This window comes from Aethalodelphis obliquidens, unplaced genomic scaffold (assembly GCF_003676395.1).
Source record: "Aethalodelphis obliquidens isolate GAN/ISIS:26980383/991018 unplaced genomic scaffold, ASM367639v1 scaffold5, whole genome shotgun sequence".
Taxonomy (NCBI): Eukaryota; Metazoa; Chordata; class Mammalia; order Artiodactyla; family Delphinidae; genus Aethalodelphis; species Aethalodelphis obliquidens.
The window spans coordinates 32,403,747-32,426,540 of record NW_020837949.1 but is presented as its reverse complement, the minus strand read 5'-3'; the positions used below and the strand labels follow the sequence as shown (position 1 = coordinate 32,426,540).

General features: G+C 37.3%; 1 protein-coding gene across 12 annotated transcripts in view; it reads left to right on the top strand.

Annotated features, from left to right (window-relative positions):
* The window catches only part of ST7 (suppression of tumorigenicity 7), a 256,441-nt gene that overhangs the window by 51,873 nt on the left and 181,774 nt on the right, over window positions 1–22,794 (top strand). For 2 of the 12 annotated variants that reach the window (XM_027102114.1, XM_027102113.1), the window contains exon 1: window positions 769–1,175. The exons of 9 other annotated variants lie outside the window; for them this stretch is intronic. In XM_027102114.1, the coding sequence (XP_026957915.1) occupies window positions 1,154–1,175 (22 nt within the window). In that variant the 5' untranslated portion in view covers window positions 769–1,153. Of the gene's footprint in view, window positions 1–768; window positions 1,176–22,794 lie in introns of those variants that run through there. One more of the 12 variants, XM_027102112.1, reaches the window with a different exon arrangement.

The window sequence follows — 22,794 nt, the reverse complement described above, 5'->3', positions numbered from 1 at the left end:
CCACTTGCACACAGGTGTACACTGGTGTGTGCACACAGCGTTAACATGACTGCGTTACTTGGGAGAAATGACAGGAATTCTCACGAGGTAAAATGAAGAAAAATAAGGCAAAAGAGACGGGATAGGAGAAATATGTGTACATACATATATTCCTAGAGTATAGAGTGGTGGTTTTCACATTTGAATAATAGTTGCAAAATAAATAATAATGTATTCACTAACATTTGAGTGCTCACTGGGTGTTAAGCAGTGTTCTAAGTGCTTATAGTATTATTTTACTGTTACATTTGCTTGTGAATTTATATGCCCAGAAAGTGTGTGGAATAGTTTACATATTTTCACATATTTGTGGTTGAGTGTACAACCCCTGATCTGTTAGTCTACCACAAGCCTACTGAAAAAACAGTGAGCTCTGAAGTTATTTTAAAAGGTAGGTTATTTTTCTCATTTCTGATATTCTTAATTCCCTTGAAAAGTTCTACTTGCTGCCTAAAACCAAGAACGCTGATTTGCATATCTTTGTGGTTGGTTGCTATAAAGCCAATATTTAAATTTCTTTGAGGTCTCTTTTAGTGCCTGGTATCACAGGATGAAGATCTTGTCAGGAGGGTGAATATATATGTGGCTCTTGGTCTTGTGCATTTTGGGACGAAGGAATTCCCCTTTGAATTGCCTGCTCCCCTGAAGCCCCTGGAGCCTCTGGCTCAAGCAGCGCAGTCGGTCTGTGCAGTGTCTCTGACGTCACCAGTGTATGCATAAGCCCTGCTATTGTCTTACTGCTATAACAGGGCTGGGGATTGCAGTATCCGCTGTTGCTGCTGATCCCAGTCTTGCCCCTGCTGCTACCTAGTCCTGCCTCCCTGCATCCCAGAAGAGCCACGTCGGCCTGCCTTTCCGTGTTGGATTTTCCAAAACAGCTCTTCGGTTTTTGGTGCTGTAGGAGACCTTGCTTTTCAGTCACACGGGAGAACACTGAAGCTTGTAAGAGGAGAATCTGGCAGCTGGACACAGCTTGGACTGCATTGTCTGTCTTCATGACCTCTGCTGTGTAGCAGCTCATCTCTCCACTCTCACACGTACACTCTCCTCGATTTTTCTTCCTTCCTTTTTTTCCTTTCTTCTAATCTTTTAAAAGCAGCCTCTGGAGCCAGCCATGTTTGGCACTGAATCTTCATGTAAGTAAATGGATCTCACTTTGCTGTTTAGAAATCTGTTTGCTGTCATGGTTTCATTGGCTTGGAGTTCATATCACTTTGCCTTAGGTCATTAACAGCTTTTGTATTTTGGCTCTAATTACAAAGAAATTGGTCTCAGGGAAGGGACTCCCCCTTATCTGGGTTATTCATCCTTAAGGCCAGGGATGTCAGTGTGGTCAAAACCAGGCCTCCAAGAGGGAGGGGAGGAAGACAGGAATCCAGGCAGCCTCCCCAGAACGTGTTAATTGATGGGATCAAGTCTGTCACTGATCTATTGTTGTGGGTTCTATAATGGTCCTTAAACCCTAAAATAGATACTGGAGGATCTGAGATGATAATGTTTATTAAAAAGGAAAAAAGGGCTTACATTTTTTATCTAAAAGGAGAATGGGGGTATCAGTATATCCTCTTCTTCCATATTTTTACAGAAACATAGGAGTAGATATTATATGTAGATTTAAAGAATGAGAAATAAGCTTTATTTTTAAAGATGGATTTTTTTTTTAATCCTCAATGGCTTCAATTTTGATATGCTGGCTAGTGCCACAGTCCAGCAGCATTGTATCTGTCTTAAAACTTATACAATGAAATTGCTTTGGTGCAGAGCAGGCCCTGCACAAGGGGCTGGGCTGGATGGCACTTGTAGACAGCTAAAACGGGTATTTGAAAAATGATGACCAGCCTAAGTAATGAGGATTATTTAATGCTGGATGTAGAATAGTATAACTTGTCGATGCAGTTATACAGGCTCTGCAGACTATTTTGTCATTATCCATAAGCAAAGGTGACAGTTAAGAATTTCTAAAGAGACTCAACCTGCTGACCTAGAACATTAAACATTGGCAAGACACTGTCTTTGTGGGGAGAGGGGGTTAGGGTAGGAATTTAGGAAACACATTTCTTATGAATATGTAATCCAACCTTTTCTTTCTGATCTCAGGTGATCAGTGTGACTGTTTGTGCATAGCTGATGATTATTCCAGAATAGTAGTATTTCAAGAGAGCTAATAATCTTCAGTTCTTTTGTTCTTGATTGGCTTTTTTAAAGGGTGGATTATTTTTGTTGGTTTACCTAGAGGCTTCCCATTTCTGAAATTACCACACTGCATTATCAACGTCAAGATAGAATAACAATGAGATGTAATGTCCCATTCAGCATGTGACAGTTTTATTTTCTAATAATTTAAAAATGTTTTTTGAATTCACTTAATGATACATTTGGAATTATTGTCACCCAAGAAATAGAAACAGATTATTTAGTGGCAAAGACCTTCCAGTTTCATTTCAGTCATGGAATTTTGTTTATGTAGGAACCTAGGTATAGATAGAAATATTTATCTACTAAAGGAAAATTAGTCTTATTACTTTGTTTAGCTGAAAATGCAAGTTGAAACTCAGTGTGGGACTCTGGGTTCTTGGCATAGGGACTCTAACATTGTGTGGCCAGGTTTACCAAGCAGACATGTTGACTTTCTTGATCATTAAACCTGATTTTTTGATAATATCACACGTGTGCTATGTGCTATGTTTGAAAACTGCTGGTTGCTTTTGGTCTCCATAGCTACCAAATTACTGCACAGGTAGAATACCATTCAGAAGACAGAACATCATCATGTAGGTTTTGGGCATTTTTTGACTTTACTGAGTATTAAATTTTGTTTCCTGCTTGTCCCTAGAAGACCATAGATAGATTTGTACTGTCAGTGATTGTAAAGTGTTGAGAATGGACTGCTTTCTTTAGATAAGGAGATTCCTTAAATCTGTACTCAGAGTTAAGACAATTGTATTTTCTTTGTGTTTTGAGGCATAGCTTTTCTAGACCTATAATGTCCATCTTTTGGAGGCTATTTTATAGGCTGAGCCTATCTATATTTGGAATATTCTGAAAAATAGTCACATTAAAAGTTCTAATTAGTTCAGAAGGGATCTTCCGAACCACCTAGGATATTCTTACTAAACTTTTACAATAAATACTTGTTTAGCCATCTACTCGATGTACAGTGCTGTGCTAGATGCTGGAAAGGCCTGTTTTTTTTTCTAACATGTTCTGATTTCATGATTCTTATCCTTGATTTCTGGTTACAGTACCTTACTTGTATTGGATGCTTTTACTTTTTAAATTGAGGTATGGTTTACATACGATAAAATGCGTAAGTCAAGGTGTGTAGCTCATTGAATTTTTGCCTATGTTTACACTTATGGAACCACTACCCAGTTTGAGATACAGAACATTTCTGTTACTCCAGAAAGTTTCCTTGTGATGACCCTTCCCAGTCAATTTTACTTCTCCTCCTCCCCAAAAGGTAATCACTATTCTGAATTCTTTTGACATAGTCACTTGTACATGGTGTACATGGTGTACAAGTCACTTGACATAGTCACTTGTACATGTACATTTTCTTTCTCTCCTCCTTGCTCTTTGCTCATAAGAGAAGGAAATGTCGGGCTTCCCTGGTGGCACAGTGGTTGAGAGTCCGCCTGCCGATGCAGGGGACACGGGTTCGTGCCCTGGTCCGGGAAGATCCTGCATGCCGCGGAGCGGCTGGGCCCGTGAGCCATGGCCGCTGAGCCTGCGCGTCCAGAGCCTGTGCTCCGCAACGGGAGAGGCTACAACAGTGAGAGGCCTGCGTACCGCAAAAAAAATAAAAAATAAAAAAAGAGAAGGAAATGTCAATAGAAATGTCCATGTCTTCACTTTCAAGTACTGGATTGATTAAGTTGACTTTTTGTTTCAGACCTTTGAAGTCAGGAATTTGAGGTAACCTGGGTATCACATTATAACATGTTTTGTCTCACTGAAAATAGTATTGCTTAATTTAAATGCCAAAAAAGCACCCACCTCTTCCATACACACACACACACACATACATACACAAAAGAGCCTTAAAAGTGACAAAAAATTTACCTGGAAGAGTAGACCCTTGTTTAACAAAGTTAAAACTTACATAGTTATGGCAACAAAATTAATAAATGCTTTGTCTGACCTCATTTCAGTGAATACCTTCTTTTCTTAAAAATTTTATTTATTTATTTATTTAGGCTGTGTTGGGTATTTGTTGTTGCATGCGGGCTTTCTTTAGTTGCGGCGAGCGGGGGCTACTCTTCATTGCAGTGCGTGGGTTTCTCACTGTGGTGGCTTCTCTTGTTGCAGAGCATGGGCTCTAGGTGTGCAGGCTGCAGTAGTTGTGGCACTTGGGCTCAGTAGTTGTGGCTCGTGGGCTCTACAGTGCAGGCTCAGTAGTTGTGGCACACGGTCTTAGTTGCTCCACAGCATGTGGGATTTTCCTGGACCAGGGCTTGAACCCATGTCCCCTACATTGGCAGGCGGATTCTTAACCACTGTGCCACCAGGGAAGGCCCAGTGAATATCTGCTTAATTCACTTTAGTGAATAACTCCAACAGTGCCAGTCACATTTTTTCTCACTTAGTGTATCTGAATCTCCCATAGTTGTGTAAATTGGGCACAATCTGTTTTCAGCCCACTTTTAAATGGAAGTGTTTTATGTTATGTGTAGATTAATCATTAGTACAAAGCAGGAAGTATAGCTTCTGTAACTCTGTTACCATCTTGATATATTTCACCGAGCTTTTCCTTTACTGAAATTTCCCATGTCTAAAAATGGGAGTAGTAAGTCTGCTGTTAATCTGCTTTGAGGAAATGCAATTTTAGTCTGTGATCAAAATAATTTAGGTTTAAGAAGAAAGTACTAAAATTAAGTTTTGGGAGGGGAGTGGTCCTTAAAATGCATATTTTAGGTACTTGACTTAATGATAGTTCATATTTTAAAATTGATAAATTGAATTCTATAAAACTTAAAAAATTTTCATTTCCTCTTAAAATTTTATAAATGGAGAAAAAGTTCATCTTTTCTTTTTGTGGAGTAAGGAACACTGGTTTTGTACTGCATCCTTCCTCATAAAGCCAGTTATTCTCCAAAGAGTAAATACTTCAAGTACATGGGCATTTATTCAATTAACGTTTATCTAGCTTGGTCCTCCTCCTGTTTCCCCTCCTATGTTTAACTTTTTCAGGCCTCAAGGGTACCATTTAACATGTGCTGTGGTGGGAATTGTGCCCTGGTCTAACAAATTAATGTGTCTTCCAAAGCACCTACCTTATTAGTCCAGTGAAGAGAGCAACATCTTACCTTTTCAGAAAGTGTGCCCTTGGGGCAAATAGTGTCATTCAATCCCTCCTCTCAACATTTTGTTATAGTTGTGATATATTAGAAAGAACATCTAGTGTTATCTCGAAAGGGAGAAAGAAATCACCAAAGTCCGAACAGAGCAGTAGTATTTTGTGAGCTTAGTGGTGATGGGGAAATGGTGGACCTGTGTGTCAGAGTGTCAGTTCTCTTTAGCTCTGGTGTGGCTGGCCCACAAGTCTTCCCTGCCATTCTCTGCATGCCCACATCACCTTCAGTAGGCAGCTAGATGCTGGAAAGCATTTGGGGTGTGGGTGATGCCCCATGCAGTTTTCTTTGATGGGCACCAAAAGTGCAGCTTTTTTTTTTTTTAAATAAATTTATTTATTTGTCTGTGTTGGGTCTTTGTTGCTGCACGCAAACTTTCTCTAGTTGCAGTGAGCAGGGGCTACTCTTCGTTGTGGTGCGCGGACCTCTTCCTGCAGTGGCTCCTCTTGTTGCGGAGCATGGGCTCTAGGCACGTGGGCTTCGCAGTTGTGGCACGCGGGCTCAGGCTCAGTAGTTGTGGCTCATGGGCTCTAGAGCACAGGCTCAGTAGTTGTGGTGCACGGGCTTAGTTGCTCTGCGGCATGTGGGATCTTCCCAGACTAGGGCTGGAACCTGTGTCCCTTGCTTTGGCAGGCAGATTCTTTTTTTTTATTTTAAAGAGTGTGCTTTTTTTTGTTTGTTTGTTTGCTGCGTTGGGTCTTCGTTGCTGTGTGCGGGCTTTCTCTAGCTGAGGGCAAGCGGGGGCTACTCTTCGTTGCGGTGCGCGGGCTTCTCATCGCAGTGGCTTCTCTTGTTGCAGAGCATGGGCTCTAGATGCATGGGCTTCATTAGTTGTGGCACGCGGGCTCAGTAGTTGTGGCTCATAGGCTCTAGAGCACAGGGTCAGTAGTTGTGGCTCACGGGCTTAGTTGCTCCGTGGCATGTGGGATCTTCCTAGACCAGGGCTCGAACCCTTGTCCTCTGCATTGGCAGGTGGATTTTTACTGCGCCACCAGGGAAGCTCTGGCAGGCAGATTCTTAACCACTGTGCCACCAGGGACGTCCCAACAGCTGTTGCTTTTTATTTTCATTACTGATGAATGCATTAATTTGGAACTGACAGCTTCTCAGTTTTAATAGTGAGTATGGTACCATGTTTCTAAGAACAATGTAATTATCTCAAATTTTGAGCCATTATGTGGGAGATAGTAAAATGAATATACCCTAGCAATATTAGGTCACCAAGAAACTGTATAATTAAATGGGCATCTCTTTGATAGAGAAATAAATGAGTCCCACTCCGTTTTTATGTGCATTTCAGGGCCATTCTTGACAACCAATCATACGTGAGATTAAACTTAGGTCTATTGTTTTGGTGTAATTTTTGTGAGTTGGTTGAGATGTTAACAGCAACTGTGGTCATTCAAAAAATGGCTATTCACACCTGGACTATTTTGCAATATAAGCCCTAGTTCTTGTTAAATAATTGTATGAGACTGCTGTTTTTGCTGTCATATGTATGTTTGACATTTTAGTACTGTATCTCCCCTGCTTTATTAGTTTTTGTCATATGAAACTAGGTAATTTAGAAACAGCCATTTTCCTTTCCTACGTTTTTAATCTGGCTGTTAGTATTTAGCTGTACTGAATTTTAGATGCTTTCATCTTACTTAAAATACAAATACTTAAATATACACCCAAAAACTTACCTCTAATTCTGCACTCAGAACATTGAATAAAAGAAAAAATATTATTACATGACTTTAGATAAATAGAAACCACAGACTGCTAAAGTCACAAATAAGGAAAAATAATTATAGATCACTGGGATTTACACTGGGACATGGTCATACAGGAGGCTGGGAAGTTAAAGCTCATATAACACTTTTGACTTATCTTACTATATTATTGTCTTTTCTTTCCTTTTGACAATGTGAGTTCTGATGTGAAATTTCTTCTTGGGTTTCTTGCCTGTTAACAGTTGACATCATAATTTTTAGTATCAAGGGAATATTTTAAACTAAATAAAGATAGGAATTTTTTTTACTTCTGGGTATTTATATACTAATTCTACTAGTACAGAAATGGAATAAAAATGCCCAGTGGTTATTTTAAAATTCTCAGATTATTTATTTTCACTTGAGTATTAGTTTCCCTAATTGTTAGTTTGGTTTGTTCAGCAGAAATTACACATGAGTTTTCAGTGATCTGTTGTTTTCATTGTCACAATGGACCAGATTTATATCCTGTATAAACCGTGGGGAGTCTATGGGGAAAAATTACCATATATGGAAACTTTCCTTATAGAATCCCCATGGAGTTACACAGGATGTGAATAGAATTGTTATGGATTCTGAGTTGCAAAAGTCACTGACAATGTGTATTTTGAACATTAATAGTAGTTATCACATTAAATTATGTTCAAATACTATTACATTTTCAATAAAAAACCATATGGAACACAAGAATATGAATTGTATGGTCATTTTAAAATTGTTTTACAAAGCGTATTTATATCCCACCATTTTTTTCCTAATAAGTGTAAAACATTCATTAACACACTTATTAGTGTGTCTTTAATTAGAAAATGCCAGTTTTGAATTATTTAAAAGTCCTGTAATGTAGTCACATTTGCTGTGCTGGAGTAGTAAATTGTAATATTTTCTCTATAGAGATTTTGCTTTTATTAATAATGGATTCAGATAATTGTGAACTGAAGGACCAAGATATAGTTTAATACATGTTGTAGAAATGGCAGCAACCACGTGCCAGATACAGTGACTAAGTGCAGAGACTCTGGTGCTTGATCGCCTGGATGCAAATAACGGCTTTACCACATTCTGCCAGGGTTTGGCCATCTACCATCTAAGCTCTTGGGGCCCAAAATGTGGCTGATCCAATGACCTCTTGATGTTAGGGGAATCTGCCTTTTTGGGCCAGGACATCTGCATCAGGGTAACGCTTATCAAGGGTCACTGTGGAGATTAGACTCTGGCAGTGCGAAAGACTGGCTGAGGAAAGGGAAATCTCACTTCCTAAGACTGGGTGGAAGTTCCATCACGGGGATCTTTGAAGGGACCCCGTAGGAGATTTGAAGGGAGGAGACAGCATGAAACTGATGAAATAGGTCAGGGTTGGCAAATGCCCAGCATATTTCTCACTACTGGTCATCCCTGTGGCAGACATCACTGACTGGTCACAGCACTTTTGTAGAATTGCCTTAAGTCATAAAGGGTTGAAATGTTTTCCTCTTAAAACACTTATCTGTGCAAGTGTTTTCCACATTAGTGTGAACAATAGTCACATGAATAAATATTTAAATAAACTTGAAAACAATTATTGAACTAAAAAAAAATTAGGAATCTTAAGTGTTCCAGTAATATCCCTTTTTATATAAAATAAACATACCATTCTGTGTTACATTGTGATTCTCAGTAATATCAAAATAATTCAGAGCTGCTTCTCGTTTTTTTTTTTTTTTTAATTTTTTTTTTCTTTATTTTTTTGGCCGCGTCGGGTCTTAGTTGTGGCATGTGGGATCTTTTGTTGCATCGTGCAGGCTTCTCTCTCTAGTTGTGGCGTGCGGGTTTTCTCTCTCTAGTTGTGTCACGCGGTTAGTTGCCCCATGGCATGTGGGATCTTAGTTCCCCGACCAGGGATCGAACCGGCGTCCCCTGCATTGAAAGATGGATTCTTTACCACTGGACCACCAGGGAAGTCCCCGCTACTCTCTTTTGAATGAACTTTACACCAATTGAAGACATATCCCCAGAGTGTAGCAGCATACCTAACATATACACTAAGCACTCATTCTTTGAAATTTGAATCTGCTGTGGCTTAACGTAATATTGAAAATATGTGTGGGCTTTATAGGGGATTGATACTCAGTTTAATTAAATTTTCCAGGCTAAGGAGTTTATCACACATAACTGGCACATATCAGAAATATGTCAGTGGACAACTCTTAACCTGTCACCCTTCAGGCAGGAGTAGGTGACAATATGGACTTTTATTATTAAGCCCAAATTTGTTAGAGGTAAACTGCCATTTACTGATACTTTGCTATGTACTGTTAACTTGACTACATCTCATCTAAGTTCACTTATCATTTTTTTAAGATATTTAAATAAAAATAACGAGGAATTGTAATCATCAGTTCATTTACAGCATGAAAACTGAGAATTGTTTCTTTGCCCATCCTGATGTAATTTTAGGAATGAGAAAAATTATGCTCCATTTCTTTGTGAGAATTTCAGACTAAGACTCAGGCTTATTGGCATGCTTTGGGGAACAGTGAGTCTGCTTGGGATGCGTACCGATTAGGAAACTGCAGTGACTCCATTAGAGTATTGTTTACTACTTCCTTTATCCACGGCTACTTCTAGAACACCTGGGCTTAGCGGGAGGCTTTGGTAGGGTTTGGCCTGGTGATAGTCCACGCATGGGCTTGACTCAAGTCTGGAATTTCTTACCTGAAACTTTCCTAGATTTGTTTTCGTATAATGGTGTTTCAGTTGTCTATTGCTATATAACAAACTACCCCAAAATATAGTAACTTAAAATAAGCATTTATTATTATATTTCACAGTTCTGCAGATTGACTGATTGACTGGAACCACTGGTGGTTCTTATGTAGGGTCTCTAATGTGGTTGCAGTCAGATATCTCCTGGGCTGCAGTCATCTAAAGGCTCATCTGAGCTGGAGGGCCAGGATAGCTCTCCCACATGGATATCAGTTGAGGCTGGCTGTTGACTTGAGGCTCAGCTGAGGTTGTAGGCAGCAATGCCTATTCTTGGTTTCTCTATGAGGTTCAAGCTTCTCAAATCATGGTGCTGGGTTCTCAGAGGAAGCATCCTGTGCCATAGCATCCAAGAGACCCAGGAGGAAGCAGCAAGGTTCCTTATGACCTGGTCTTGGAAGTCTTAGAAGTCACTTCCACCATATTATATTGGCCAAGCAAGTCACTAAGATGAGCCTAGATTCAAAGGGCAGGGAATTGGATTCCTCTTGGTGAGGCAGTGGCAAGAGTGCATTGTAGAAGAGCAAGTAGAATGGAAAATATCTTAGTGGTCATCTTTGGAAAATACACTTTGTCACAAGTTGTTTCCAAGCTCTACTCCGTGAAGTTGGTGCTTCAGGGTTTTGTAAATCAGGTGTCTGCAAACTTTTTCTGTAAAGAGCCAGATGGTGAATATTTTAAACTTGTGGCCCATTCAGTCTCTTTTGCAGCTACTCAACTCTGCCATTGTAGCACAAAAGCAGCCAGAGACAAATGAGTGTGGCTGTGTTCCAAGAAACCTTTATTTATGGATGTGGAAATTCGAATTTTATATAATTTTCACATGTCAAAAAATATTCTTCTTCTTTTGTTGTTTTTTTTCAACTCTTTTAAAATGTAAAAAAAATTCTTAGATCAAGGGCCATACAAAACCAGATGGTAGGCAGACTTTAGCCCATGCGCCTTAGTTTGCTGACCCCTGCTCTTAATATTTGATTTGAATTTCATTTTTAATTGCTAAAAAACCTAAAAGAACAACAGATACATTCATATATTAAAAATAACTAATTTTGATATGTGGGGAACTACTGATAGATGAACTTAGGTTCTCATTGGTTGATGTTATTATTAAATATTATAAATTTGAACTTATAAATGTATGTCAGTTTTACATATTGGGCTCTGGCATAATATTCTGTTTGAGAAAAGGTTGTGTTAAAAATGACTGAAAAAAATAGAACAAAGAAACAAAATCACAGGACATTTGAAGGCTTAATTTCTAGTCTGTTCTCACAATAACACTAGGTAAGACAGACTATGGAGAACTTCTGTTTGATTCAATTTCACAGATATTTATGGAATGGAGAGGAATAGCATGTGATAAGAGTTAAGAGGGCAAAAAGCTTTCAAAAAGTTTAAAGTTCAACTGGATATGGGGGGTGAGGCAGTGAGAGGAGAACAGAGAGGGTTATGATATTAAAATGATATGTTTCTCTTTCAGTTAAAGCAGTGTAAATGAGATTATTTTTGACACAGGTACCCATAAATCAAAGAAAAAATTGGATGTCATTGGAATTGGCATTATATAATAGGCAGAATATGACAAGGGAAGCCAACTTTTTCTTTAAATAATTTTATTGGAGAGCAATATACATATGATAAAATTATCCATTTTTAAAAGTATATCCATTTAAATGTACAGTTTGATGAATTTTGGCAAATGTGTACCTATGTGTAACCATCATTATCAGCACAATCAAAATATAGAACATATCCGTCACCCCACAAAATTACCTTGTGCCAGTTTGCAGTGAATCTCCATGTTTCTAGAATTTCATATAAATGGGATCATACAATGTATACTTGTTTCATTCAGCATAATGTTTTCAGTCATGTTGTTGTGGCTAGCCGTAGTTCATTTCTTTTTTATTACTGAGTAGTAGAAAAAATACATAGTTGGCTCAGCCATTTGCCTGTTGATACTGAGTTGTTTCCTGTTTTTGGTTCTTATGAACAAAGCTGATGTAATTACTCATGTTTAATTCTCTGTGTGGACATATGTTTTCATTTTTCTTGGGTAAGACCTCAATTGTTGAGAAATTGCCAAGCTGTTTTCCGAAATGGTTATATTTTTTTGCATTCCCATCAGCAATGTGTGGGAGTTCAGTTGCTTTATATCTTGTCAGCACTTGATGTTGTCAGTCTCTTTAATTTTAGCTAATCTAATGAGTGTGTAGTGGTATATTGTGATTTTAACTTACACTTCCCTCATCAGCAAATATGTTGAACATCTTTTCACATGCTTATTGACCATTGGTATATCTTCACTGGTGAAGTGTCTGTTCAAATACTTTGACTTATAATTGAATTTTAAGAGTTCTTCATATATTTTGATACGATCTTTTTAAAGACATATGTCTTGATAATATTTTCTTATAGTCTGTAGCTTTTTGTTTTCTTAATGATGTTACATTTTTAATTTTCATAAAATACAGTTTTTCAGTGTCTTGTGTCCTATATAAATTTTTTTCCTAACCTAAGGTCATAAAGGTTTTTCTCCCAAACGTTTTATATGTTTTGCTTCTATGTGTACTATGATCCATTTTCAGTAAATTTTTGTGTATAGTGTGGGGTAATGATGGACATTTATTTTTTTTCCGCCAAAATTCAGTTGTTCCAGCACCATTTCTTGAAAAGACAATCCTTTCCCCATTGAATTGGCAACTTTATCAAAAATCAGTTGTCTCTCTATTTTATTCCAGAGATCTCTATGTTTATCCTTAGGCCATGGTATTATAGTCTTGATTGCTACAGATTTATGATTCCTTTTGAAATCAAGTAGTATAAGCACTCCAGTTCTGTTCTTTTTCAAAATTGTTTTGGCTATACTTGATTCTTTCATACCCATAGAAATTTTAAAATTTGCTTGTCAATTTCTACAAAAAGTCCTACTGGTATTTTGATTGAGAGTGTTTAATCTATAAAGCAGTTTGGGGGGAGTTGATGGTTTAACAATTTTGAGTCTTCCAATTCATGAACATGGTATATCCATCCTTTCATTTAAGTCTTCTTTAGTTTCTCTCAGCAATGGTAAAATAAGTTATGAAATTAAAAGAATAGTTGGGGTTTCTTTTTTTCACTGATAAAAGAATACTTATCTGGAGTAGAGTAACTTACCTCACCCACTGAATATTTGTTTCTAGGGAAAGTATAGTAAAATGTAAAAGTTGGTGGTATTAGTAAAATCTCATTAATTCAAATTTGGAAGACTTGCTTGAACTTGTGAAAAGTCTTAAATAGCCTGAAAAATGAGACTTTACTAAACACATGTTGTCATGTAGAAGTCTTTGGGGAGATATATTTTAACAAATAGATAAGCAGAGTTTGTATATTTATGTAAAATGCTGTTTTTACAGCACTTAAAACATTTGCTCTCTCAACATGATAAACTACTTCTTTCTTCCTCTTGTTTGTTATCTTAGGAAATCACTTTCTTATATTTTAGAAGTAAATTTACTACAGTTTTTACCTAAATATTCACATTTCTTTAATTAGAAGGATCTGAACTTACAAATTTTTATATTTAGAAACAGGATCCCTCTTCCTATGAAACTGGTCCTATAGTCCTACTGGGTTACCAGCCTTTTTAAGAGTCTATTAAATCTATTGATCCTTATGATTTCAAGAGATTTTAAGACAACCTCTCTCTAAAAATACATTCAGGATGGCATTTGTCACCTTTAAAAGTTAAATTGAATTTGAATTGACTTTATTTTTTTAAGAATGTTTTCTAATTATTTGACACTAGTTGTGATAATTTCCAAAGTTTTCAAACTTTGTGAAGCCAGATTTGATAGAGATTGAATTGACCTGACATAGCATATTATGTATATGCATTATAAATATGAATCAGTAAACATTTATCTAATGCCTAAAGCAACTAACATCAAATCCCCCCACCCTTGTTTTAAGAAGCTTATAAAACAGCAGTCCTGTAATAACCCCCAGTTAACTAACGTAGTCTTTTGAAAACTATGGGGATGAATATACTTAATGGATTATGAGTTCATCTGTACTGACTTTCTCACCCTTTTTCTGAGTTGGTTCCAGGTAGCCCTACTATATTAGTTATTTTTGGTGTAAGTATATAGCACAATGCTTCAGAACCTGGGAGTTGAGACAGACAGACAAGGGGGCCTAGTTTTACTCAGTAGCTGTGAGCATCTTATCTCAGCCTTAGTTTGTTCATCTGTAAAATGGATATAATAGGTAACCTCATGAGATTCTTATAATTCTTAAGTGAAATAGGTAGGTAGGGGGATAAGCCCTTAATGGCACATAAGCAATCAATAGTTTAATTATTTTTAAAGTTTTCCATACCAGAAATACTACATAGTATATGTATATTGGTTATGAGATGGAGTATAATTGAGGGTAGAAATGGCAGCATCAGATGTATACAAATTGAAAAGAATGAGAAAAAATAATTTTAAATGAAAAAGTTATTATTTGGTCCCTGCCATCTGGCAGCCTATATTCTCAGGGGACAGGATGAATGAAATATATATAAAATTCATGCATATATACTTTATTTTAATATTGATTTGTAGAAACGTTTTCATACATATACAGTTACCTAAGATAAGTTACCTAAGATAAGTGTTCTTGCTTCTCTTTATATCCACAGTCTCCTCGCTTCTGGTATTATTCTCGTGGGTTTCTGTAATAGTCACCTTAACTTGTCTTCTTAGCTCCCCTTCCACCATGCCTAGGTGATTTTTTTGCCTCTTTAAAAAAATTGAGATACAATTAACATACTATAAAATGCACAGCTATTGTCTTCTATTAGTTTTGACAATTTTACATGCACCTATAAGCACCACCCAAGTAAGATATAGAGCATTTCTCATCACTTCAGAAAGTTCTCTTGTGCCTTTTCCAAATGGTTTCCCTCATCACTAGGCAGTCATTTTCTGATTTTTATGATTTAAGATTAGTTTTGCCTTGGAGTTAATGTATGTGGAATTACACAATTTGTATTCTTTTATGTCAGCTAGCTTGCTGATCATGTTTTCCAATGGCCAACAGCTGTGCAAAAACTCGATGACTCTGCTTTTTGAACTAAATATAAACTTTTTGCCCAGGTGTTTAAAGCTAGCCACCATACGGTTGCCACTTTCCTCTCCTGGCTTAACTCCCACTACTACTCTGGATTTATTATTTGCTTTTTCCTGAGTGCCTTTTCTCATGCAAGAGCCTCTATTTGGATCTTACCTCTATTTCCAGCTATTCAAATCTTAACCATTCTCTAACTCTTCGAAGTTCATCTCAGGTACCAGTTACTCTATGAATTTTCCTGGTTCTCCTAATGTGATGGTTCTCAAGCACTTTTTTTTTTTTTAATCATCATCCCATGGTCATCATCATAGAAACTTCTTTTGCACACAGAACAATTATTCTCAACTTTTCCAACATCATCCTTCTCCTGTCCCCTACCCCTCTAATCACTGCTCCCTACCAAAACGCATCCCACATTTTTGAATACCCTGTTGCACTTTTTAACGAAGGGTGCATGGTTCCTGGTTTACATGCTCTGGAATCTGACTTTTGAGGCTGAAATTCTCATTCTGCCCACTGTATGACCTTGGGTAGATTAACTAATTTCTCTGCACCTCAGTTTCTTCCTCTGTAAAATGGACATACGTATCGCATACTATATCATGGGCTGTTGTGAGTTTTTAAATGCAATTAAATGCTTATTACTTAGTAAAGACTCAATAAATGTTACCTATTATTATTAGGTATTATCATATTGGAGTTTTTATGTTATTGCTTTATACTTCCAATTGCATTGCATTTTCCCTGTGACTTGGGTGTATTCATCTTAGTGGCTGTCAAACTAAACAATAATAGTAATTTGTCCATTTAATAGTTTTCTGTATGAAAGTCTATGATGTGTTGGGAGATTTATTTAAAGACAGAATATTAGTGGTTCTGGGTTTTGTGCTTAATTCACCTAACACCTGTATTTATTTAATCTCATGTTTCAGGGCGTCTTTCTTATTAAACACAATAATGTCAGGAAAATGTGAATGGAATTCATACCTTTGTAGTGGTACCATATTTTATCTTATCTCAAGCTGATATTTAAGGAGAATCTTTTAAATACAAATAATCATTCCCTAATTTTTCTGATTTATATGTTTGTAGTTTTGTTTGTTAGATTTTCTTAAAGTCATGCATATCTGTAGTTCTTTTTTTTTTTTAAGCTTCATGATACTTTGATATAGATGCTGCAGCATGCTTTGCATTGCTTAACCTCCATTTAAATGGATTAGTGGCATTTGATAAACTTTTTTCTTTTCTTTTTTTTTTTCGTCTGCATTGGGTCTTCTTTGCTGCGTGCAGGCTTCCTCTAGTTGCAGCGAGTGGGGACTACTCTTTGTTGCGGTGTGTGGGCTTCTCATTGCGGTGGCTTCTCTTGTTGCAGAACATGGGCTATAGGCGCACGGACTTCAGTAGTTGTGGCGTGTGGGCTCAGTAGTTGTGGCTCGCAGGCTCTAGAGTGAAGGCTCAGTAGTTGTGGTGCACGGGCTTAGTTCCTCCACGGCATGTAGGATCTTCCTGGACCAGGGCTCGAACCCGTGTCCCCTACATTGGCAGGTGGATTCTTAACCACTGCACCACCAAGGAAGTCCCTTGATAAACTTCTTGATGCTTAATTGGAATGCACAGAATTATCACTATTTAAGGAGGAATAGTGGGGAAATAAAAGACCTATGAGTTTACTTTGGGGTTTATTTCTTTTAGGTTTTATACTAGCATGTATCAGAGATGTTTTTGTTTGTGTAAGGGGAAACAGACAGCAGCATTACTACTCTTTGCAGTATTTGTGTGTATCATGAAAGACTTTTACTGTGGTGTTGCAACATGGCTTGCTTCCCTTCAGGCTTTCACTAAGCAAATACAATCTGTGCTTACATTTGATTTCATGCAGAGGATTGGAGAGTTGGGTTTTTTAGATATAAAATACCCAGGTCCCTGAGTCTTTGGGTCTTCATCGGCTGGTTATTCATCAGCTGCACACCTGACTATCATCCATTTGTTTTTAGTATTAAATTGACCTTTTCCAGGCTCTCTTGTTGAGGAAGTTGGAGTCTGCATAACACCAGCTGTGTGTGGTGTCAGAATGGAACAATAATTCAGGGATACAGAGTATGCCTCGCCTTTGTTTCCTGAAATTGTGCATTGATTCCTTTTGTCAGTAAAATATTTCAAATGAATGAAAGCAACATTTTCTATTTTTAGTTATTGGGGGAGGGGTATTTGCTTTAAAAAGCAAATAACCTGTCTGAAATTTCAAATTTTATTCAGTACATCTAATTTGCTTAAAGTAAAACACACATATGTAGGAGAAATTTTAACTGTCTTCAATGTCATGGTTGTCAGACCCTTTCTCTTCACAGCAACTTGATTATTTAAAGTTATTTTTTAGGCTTTTTCATTTTTTTTTTTTTTTTTTGCGGTACGCGGGCCTCTCACTGCCGTGGCCTCTCCCGTTGAGGAGCACAGGCTCCGGACGCGCAGGCCCAGCGGCCATGGCTCACGGACGCAGCCGCTCCGCGGCATGTGGGATCCTCCCGGACCGGGGCACGAACCCGTGTCCCCTGCATCGGCAGGCAGACTCTCAACCACTGCGCCACCAGGGAAGCCCCAGCTTTTTCATTTTTAATAAAGGAAATATATCCATTCTAACTACTTCTGCCAGCACGAGAACAGTTTTTTTTCACGAATATTTTCAGGAATTTTTCTGTCTGACATTTTAAAGTAGATAAAAGTGGATTATGTTTATAGAGTTAATATTTCCTTTCCTTTGGCATTGAATGTACTATAATTTGTAGCTTCCAAAAATTAGGGTTAGTCTAGTTTTTTTTTCTTCCCCTGGGTACGTTCTTTGTAGAATAGGTAACCCTCAAAGAATTTGTTAGTTCAGGATCTAATATGAATCAATAAATATTTTCTGCTAACTATTATGGATAACCAGATGATTGGGAGTTCTTGAGACACATACAGAGAAATATATAGCTTTATGTGTACTTTATAAATCATTCTGGAGATTTCTTAGGATATTGGCATTAAAAGCCTGAGGTACTGATTTTTCTTTTTCTGACCTGGACTGCATTTGTGGAGGACCCAGGCTGACAAGTAAAATAGTTCCTTGCTGTTTAATAAATCTTGCTGGGAGTTGTTTATTATGGTTTGGGAAGCTCATTCCATGCATTAAGACTTGACTTTCCTGTGTTTTCTTAGAACTCCTCGCTCCTGAAATACTAAAAATTCTGCTTTGCCTTCCGTGTGGCTGGGCCACCTCCCTATTAGTGACCCATCCTCTTTGGCAGTCAGCTCACGTTATCAGTGATTGGATGTCAGGCCAAATGATGCAGCATATTTTATTTTATCATTTCTGTTGTGTAGTACCCCCCAAAACATCATGTCTGGAATAAGGGACATTATGACATGTATAGTGAATCAGTAGAACTAGATAGGAAATTCCTCAGTATTTTACTCATTGAGCTGACTGGACTTCTATTTAATTTTTTGCTTTTGAAAATTAGTAGTAGAAATAAGGCTAAGTAACAGCTGTGCTAGGCTTTATACTCTTAGTTTCCTTCCCAGTCACTATGAAAATGAGGCATGATCGTTTAAGCTGCCTTTTCAGAGAACCCATTTTGTATTTTGAAAAAGTAGTTGCGTAATAATAAAATGCCCCACATGTGGTGGAAAAACCACAACTGCTCGAATCTCCCAATCCAATCTTCAGTTTAAAATCCTGTCCTAGGGGTGGAAGTAGGTGTGGTAACAATGTCAGACTTTTTTTTTTTCCATGCCATTTTTCAGCAGTTCAGCCTAAAGGTCCATTATACTCTTACAAAATCCAGGAGGTCACTTCATAATAACCAAATTTAAAAGCTGATGGTTGGAGCCAGCATTCTGTCTCTAGGATCGCTGGCAATATAAGTAGAGAGAGCAGCTCTGCCCTGAACAGTTGCCATGGAAGCCACACGGGCAGCCAGAGCAATTGCCTGTGCCATGTTTTGTGAGGCAGCCTTTCCCTTAAACATTGGTATTTTATGCTGGTGATTAGAAGAATTTGGCATTTGGGAGCAAGGCCCTGTGACCTTGTATTTTTTATGAAAATGCACAGCATTGAAGTTTTATGTTATGCCCTTAATACACAGTCCTACCACAAAAGCTTCCTGAGGAGAGCCAATTTCAGGCTGAAGAGGAAAAGATTTTATGATGCTCTTCAAACTGAGCAAGGCTCTCAAATGTAATGGATTAGAATGAGGTGGAAAACAGACAAGCCTATGGTAAGATGGATCCAAAAAGGTTGATCCTAGCCTCTGACCATCACCTCTTGCATTGACTGGACCCAAGTTACCAATAGAGAGTTTCTTTTGGTCAGGATAATTGAAGTGCTTTGATCTTTTCAAATTCTCCTGTTGGAGATGGAGGGAATATTTTATTCAGTTTTCATGAAACTATTAAATCATCTGTTACATGTTCAGCACACTGTGCCTCACTTAAAGTTTAAAAAAAAATTTTTTTTAATTGTTCTTATGTTCCCTAAGGGCTTTTACTACTAGCCTGCTTCTGAAATGTGTAAGGGAGGGATCAAATGAGACTTCTTTTAATTAATTATATAGCAAATAGCATAATTGTGAATTTCATGAAATTGTTTCTAGATGGAGTTGAATCTAATATCTGACATTATAGTTTAGCTAATTACTTCCCAACATTTAAACTGTCTAGCCAGTGGTAAATGGATGCTTTGAGAAATAATTTTCTGTAGTAGGCTTCTGGGGAATGTTAGTGTTAGTCTGTATAGGAACAAGAGTGACCCCAGACTGCATTGAAATAGTTGTTTCAGATACTTGTGCTCAGCATGTGGAGATGTTGAGGGTAGTTTTTAAAGTAAAAACTCTTAGTGCCTTTTGTTCTTTAAGGGGGATGATGGAGGAAGGAGGAAGCTAGACTTTTTATCACTACTGCCTTAAGTGAAAAATACCTTATGGATATTGGATGCTAACAAGGTAGTCTAATGTGACAGCTTTTCAAAGGGATAGTTGTAGGCAGATATAATGTGATAACTGTTCTGTAATTTGCCTGGAGTCCTCTTCATTGCTAATGGTCATTCCTAAGCCAATTGGAAAGGAGTCCCAGTTTACTAAGGAGACCACAGTGAATGGCCAGAATTGAGCAGTTCCTACTGCTAAGAAGCTTTTGCTCACTTCGGTTCCTGCAGTAACCAGTGCTGGTCAGTTTTAGTCCTCCTTATAATTAAGAGTTTCCTCCAGTGAGTATTGATTGATACCTAATGACATTTTTATTCCTCACGGCTAGTGTGAGAGCTACTTTTAAAACATGAAACTACTTTAATCTTTTTAGTGTACATCTAAAATAACATATTGTTTCTTTAGCACACCAAAGTTCATTTTCATTGTAGACATCTTGAATAATACAAATAATGAGAAAAGGGAGAGAGAAGAAAAAGAAGGCCCTGAGCTTTGGAGCCAGATGGACTTGGGATTGAATCCTGGTTCTGCCCCTTACTGGGCAAGTGATCTTTGGTCATCTTATAATCTTTCAACAGAGAACAACACCCAGCCCATGCTGAAAGGGTTAATGAGATAGTATATATAAATATCTTAAAACAATGCTCCACATATAGTAAGTGTTGAATATGTACTTATACAAGTATAAATACGAATAAACATGTATTGAATACTTGTAGGTTGATGTACTGAGGGATTTACAATATAGATAGATCTATATATAAAGGTGTGTATGTGTGTAAATTCTAGTGAACGTCTTCAGCTGTGTCTTTAAAGCAGAGTGCCCTGCTCAATAAGTGGGAGGCTTTATGATTATTCATAACATCCCAAATCCTCTCCCTTGGTGATAACTTCTCTATTTGTTTTAACATAAAATAGTCTTTGAGTGATATATGTATAAAAGGATATCGCTTTCTATATACTACTTTGCAATCTACTTTTTTCATTTAGCACTATTTTATAAATATTTTACACAATGCCAAATTTAACAGCCATAGATTTTTTTTTACATTTATTTATTTATTTAAAAAATTTTTATTGGAGTATGTAATGTTGTGTTAGTTTCAGGTGTATAGCAAAGTGAATGTTATACATATACATATATCTACTCTTTTTTAGATTCTAGCCATAGATTATTTTGCTGTAGGTTGAAACCTTTTTAAACTAATCCTTTACTAATGTTAAGTTTTTTGTTTGTTTTTGTTTTCATTTTATCTCCTATAAACATGTGTAGTAAACATTCTTGTGGTTAGATCTTTGCACATAATGATGCTTTTTTCCTTAGGATAAATTCCTAGAAGGTAGTATTAAAGGACAAAAGGCATGCAAGAATTTAAAATACTTGGTTCCTATTACTAGATTACTCCGGGAATTTGTACTCCTTTGGTATATATTTTACAAATGTATTTGTGTAAACTCAGAACTTATAAGGTTATGAAAGAATGCAGTAATATCATTTACTTTCTCTCTTTTGTATAAGAAAAAGCTTTTAATTTTATTTTTTTAAATTTATAATTTTTGTGTAAAAGAAAGGTGGCTGCAGTGAATCCCTTCTCCCTATTCTGCACCTGTGCAGGTCCCAGCAGGGTGGCTGGGGCCCTCCGTTAGGCTGTGATCTTGGTGTGTCTGGTTTGAGCTCAGTTTGCTACAGTTGGCCCACCTCTTTATAGTCATAGACCGTACTGTCTATCCTAGCCAGTCATCCTGCAAAACTTGGACAGCAGTCCCAAGGGAAAGAATCTGCTGTGGGAGCTAGAAGAGCCCAAGAAGCTTCATTAGTAACATGCTTGCTCATGAAAAGAGTTCTTTTTAAGAAATTCAGACACTATCAATTGGTAAGAATGTATTTATGCTATGAACAATAAATGACACACTTAAATTGAGCAAGTTGCATCATAATAAGTCTCTAGGGAGTGGTCACTGGTAAACTTTATTTTAAAGATTGGAGTCTTAATCTGCTGATCCAGTTCATTTCTTTGCCAATGGATCCAGATGTATCTGTTTGTCACTATGGAGTATTGACAGGTGCCAGGTTTTTTTTTTTTGGAAACCATCACTGGTAGGGAGAGTTCCTGATATATTTAGACTTCCATATTTGCATTTAATATAGCCTATGCAATAATATCATTGCCAAAACGTCTATAATTAACTCTGAATTAATCTAGTGTCTTGAACAATATTTTTCTTGTTTTATTCTATAAAACCTAGTTCATGGAATTACACACACACACACACACACACACACACACACCATCAAACCTTACTATTCACTGGTTTGGGTTTTATTTTTTTCCTTTTCTTCTTCCCTCCTCTCTCCACTGTGTATTCCACCCCTTTTCTTTGGATTGAGTTAGACTTACCTTCAGTAGAAGATACTTCCTGAAAATTCAAGGATTTCTCTAGGGAAGGCTTTAAGGACTGTATCTGCTTTGTGGTGTGAAGCCTCTGAACATGAGCAAGAAAACCTGGGTGATGTGTGTGCAAATGTATTAGCTACTTTCTATTTAAAGGGCTTAGAAATGTGTCATTCTGAAATACAGGATTGGATTTTTACTGCATATTCATTTTTTCTTCACTGAGGATAAATGTAATTTTGGTAGGTAAGCAAGCAGATTGGTTATTCGTTGCAAATCCTGCTGTTGCTGGAGTGTTCTGCGCTTCTCCTCAGGTGAAGCCTAGAGACGTTTATGTGCCAAGGAATCATGTTACAGTAACTAAATTAGCAAGAGCTATGAGACAGTGGTATGGATACTTTTAGAGAATTGATGTTAGCAAGGAATGAAGGTCTGAAAAGCAGTTGCTACTTTAATT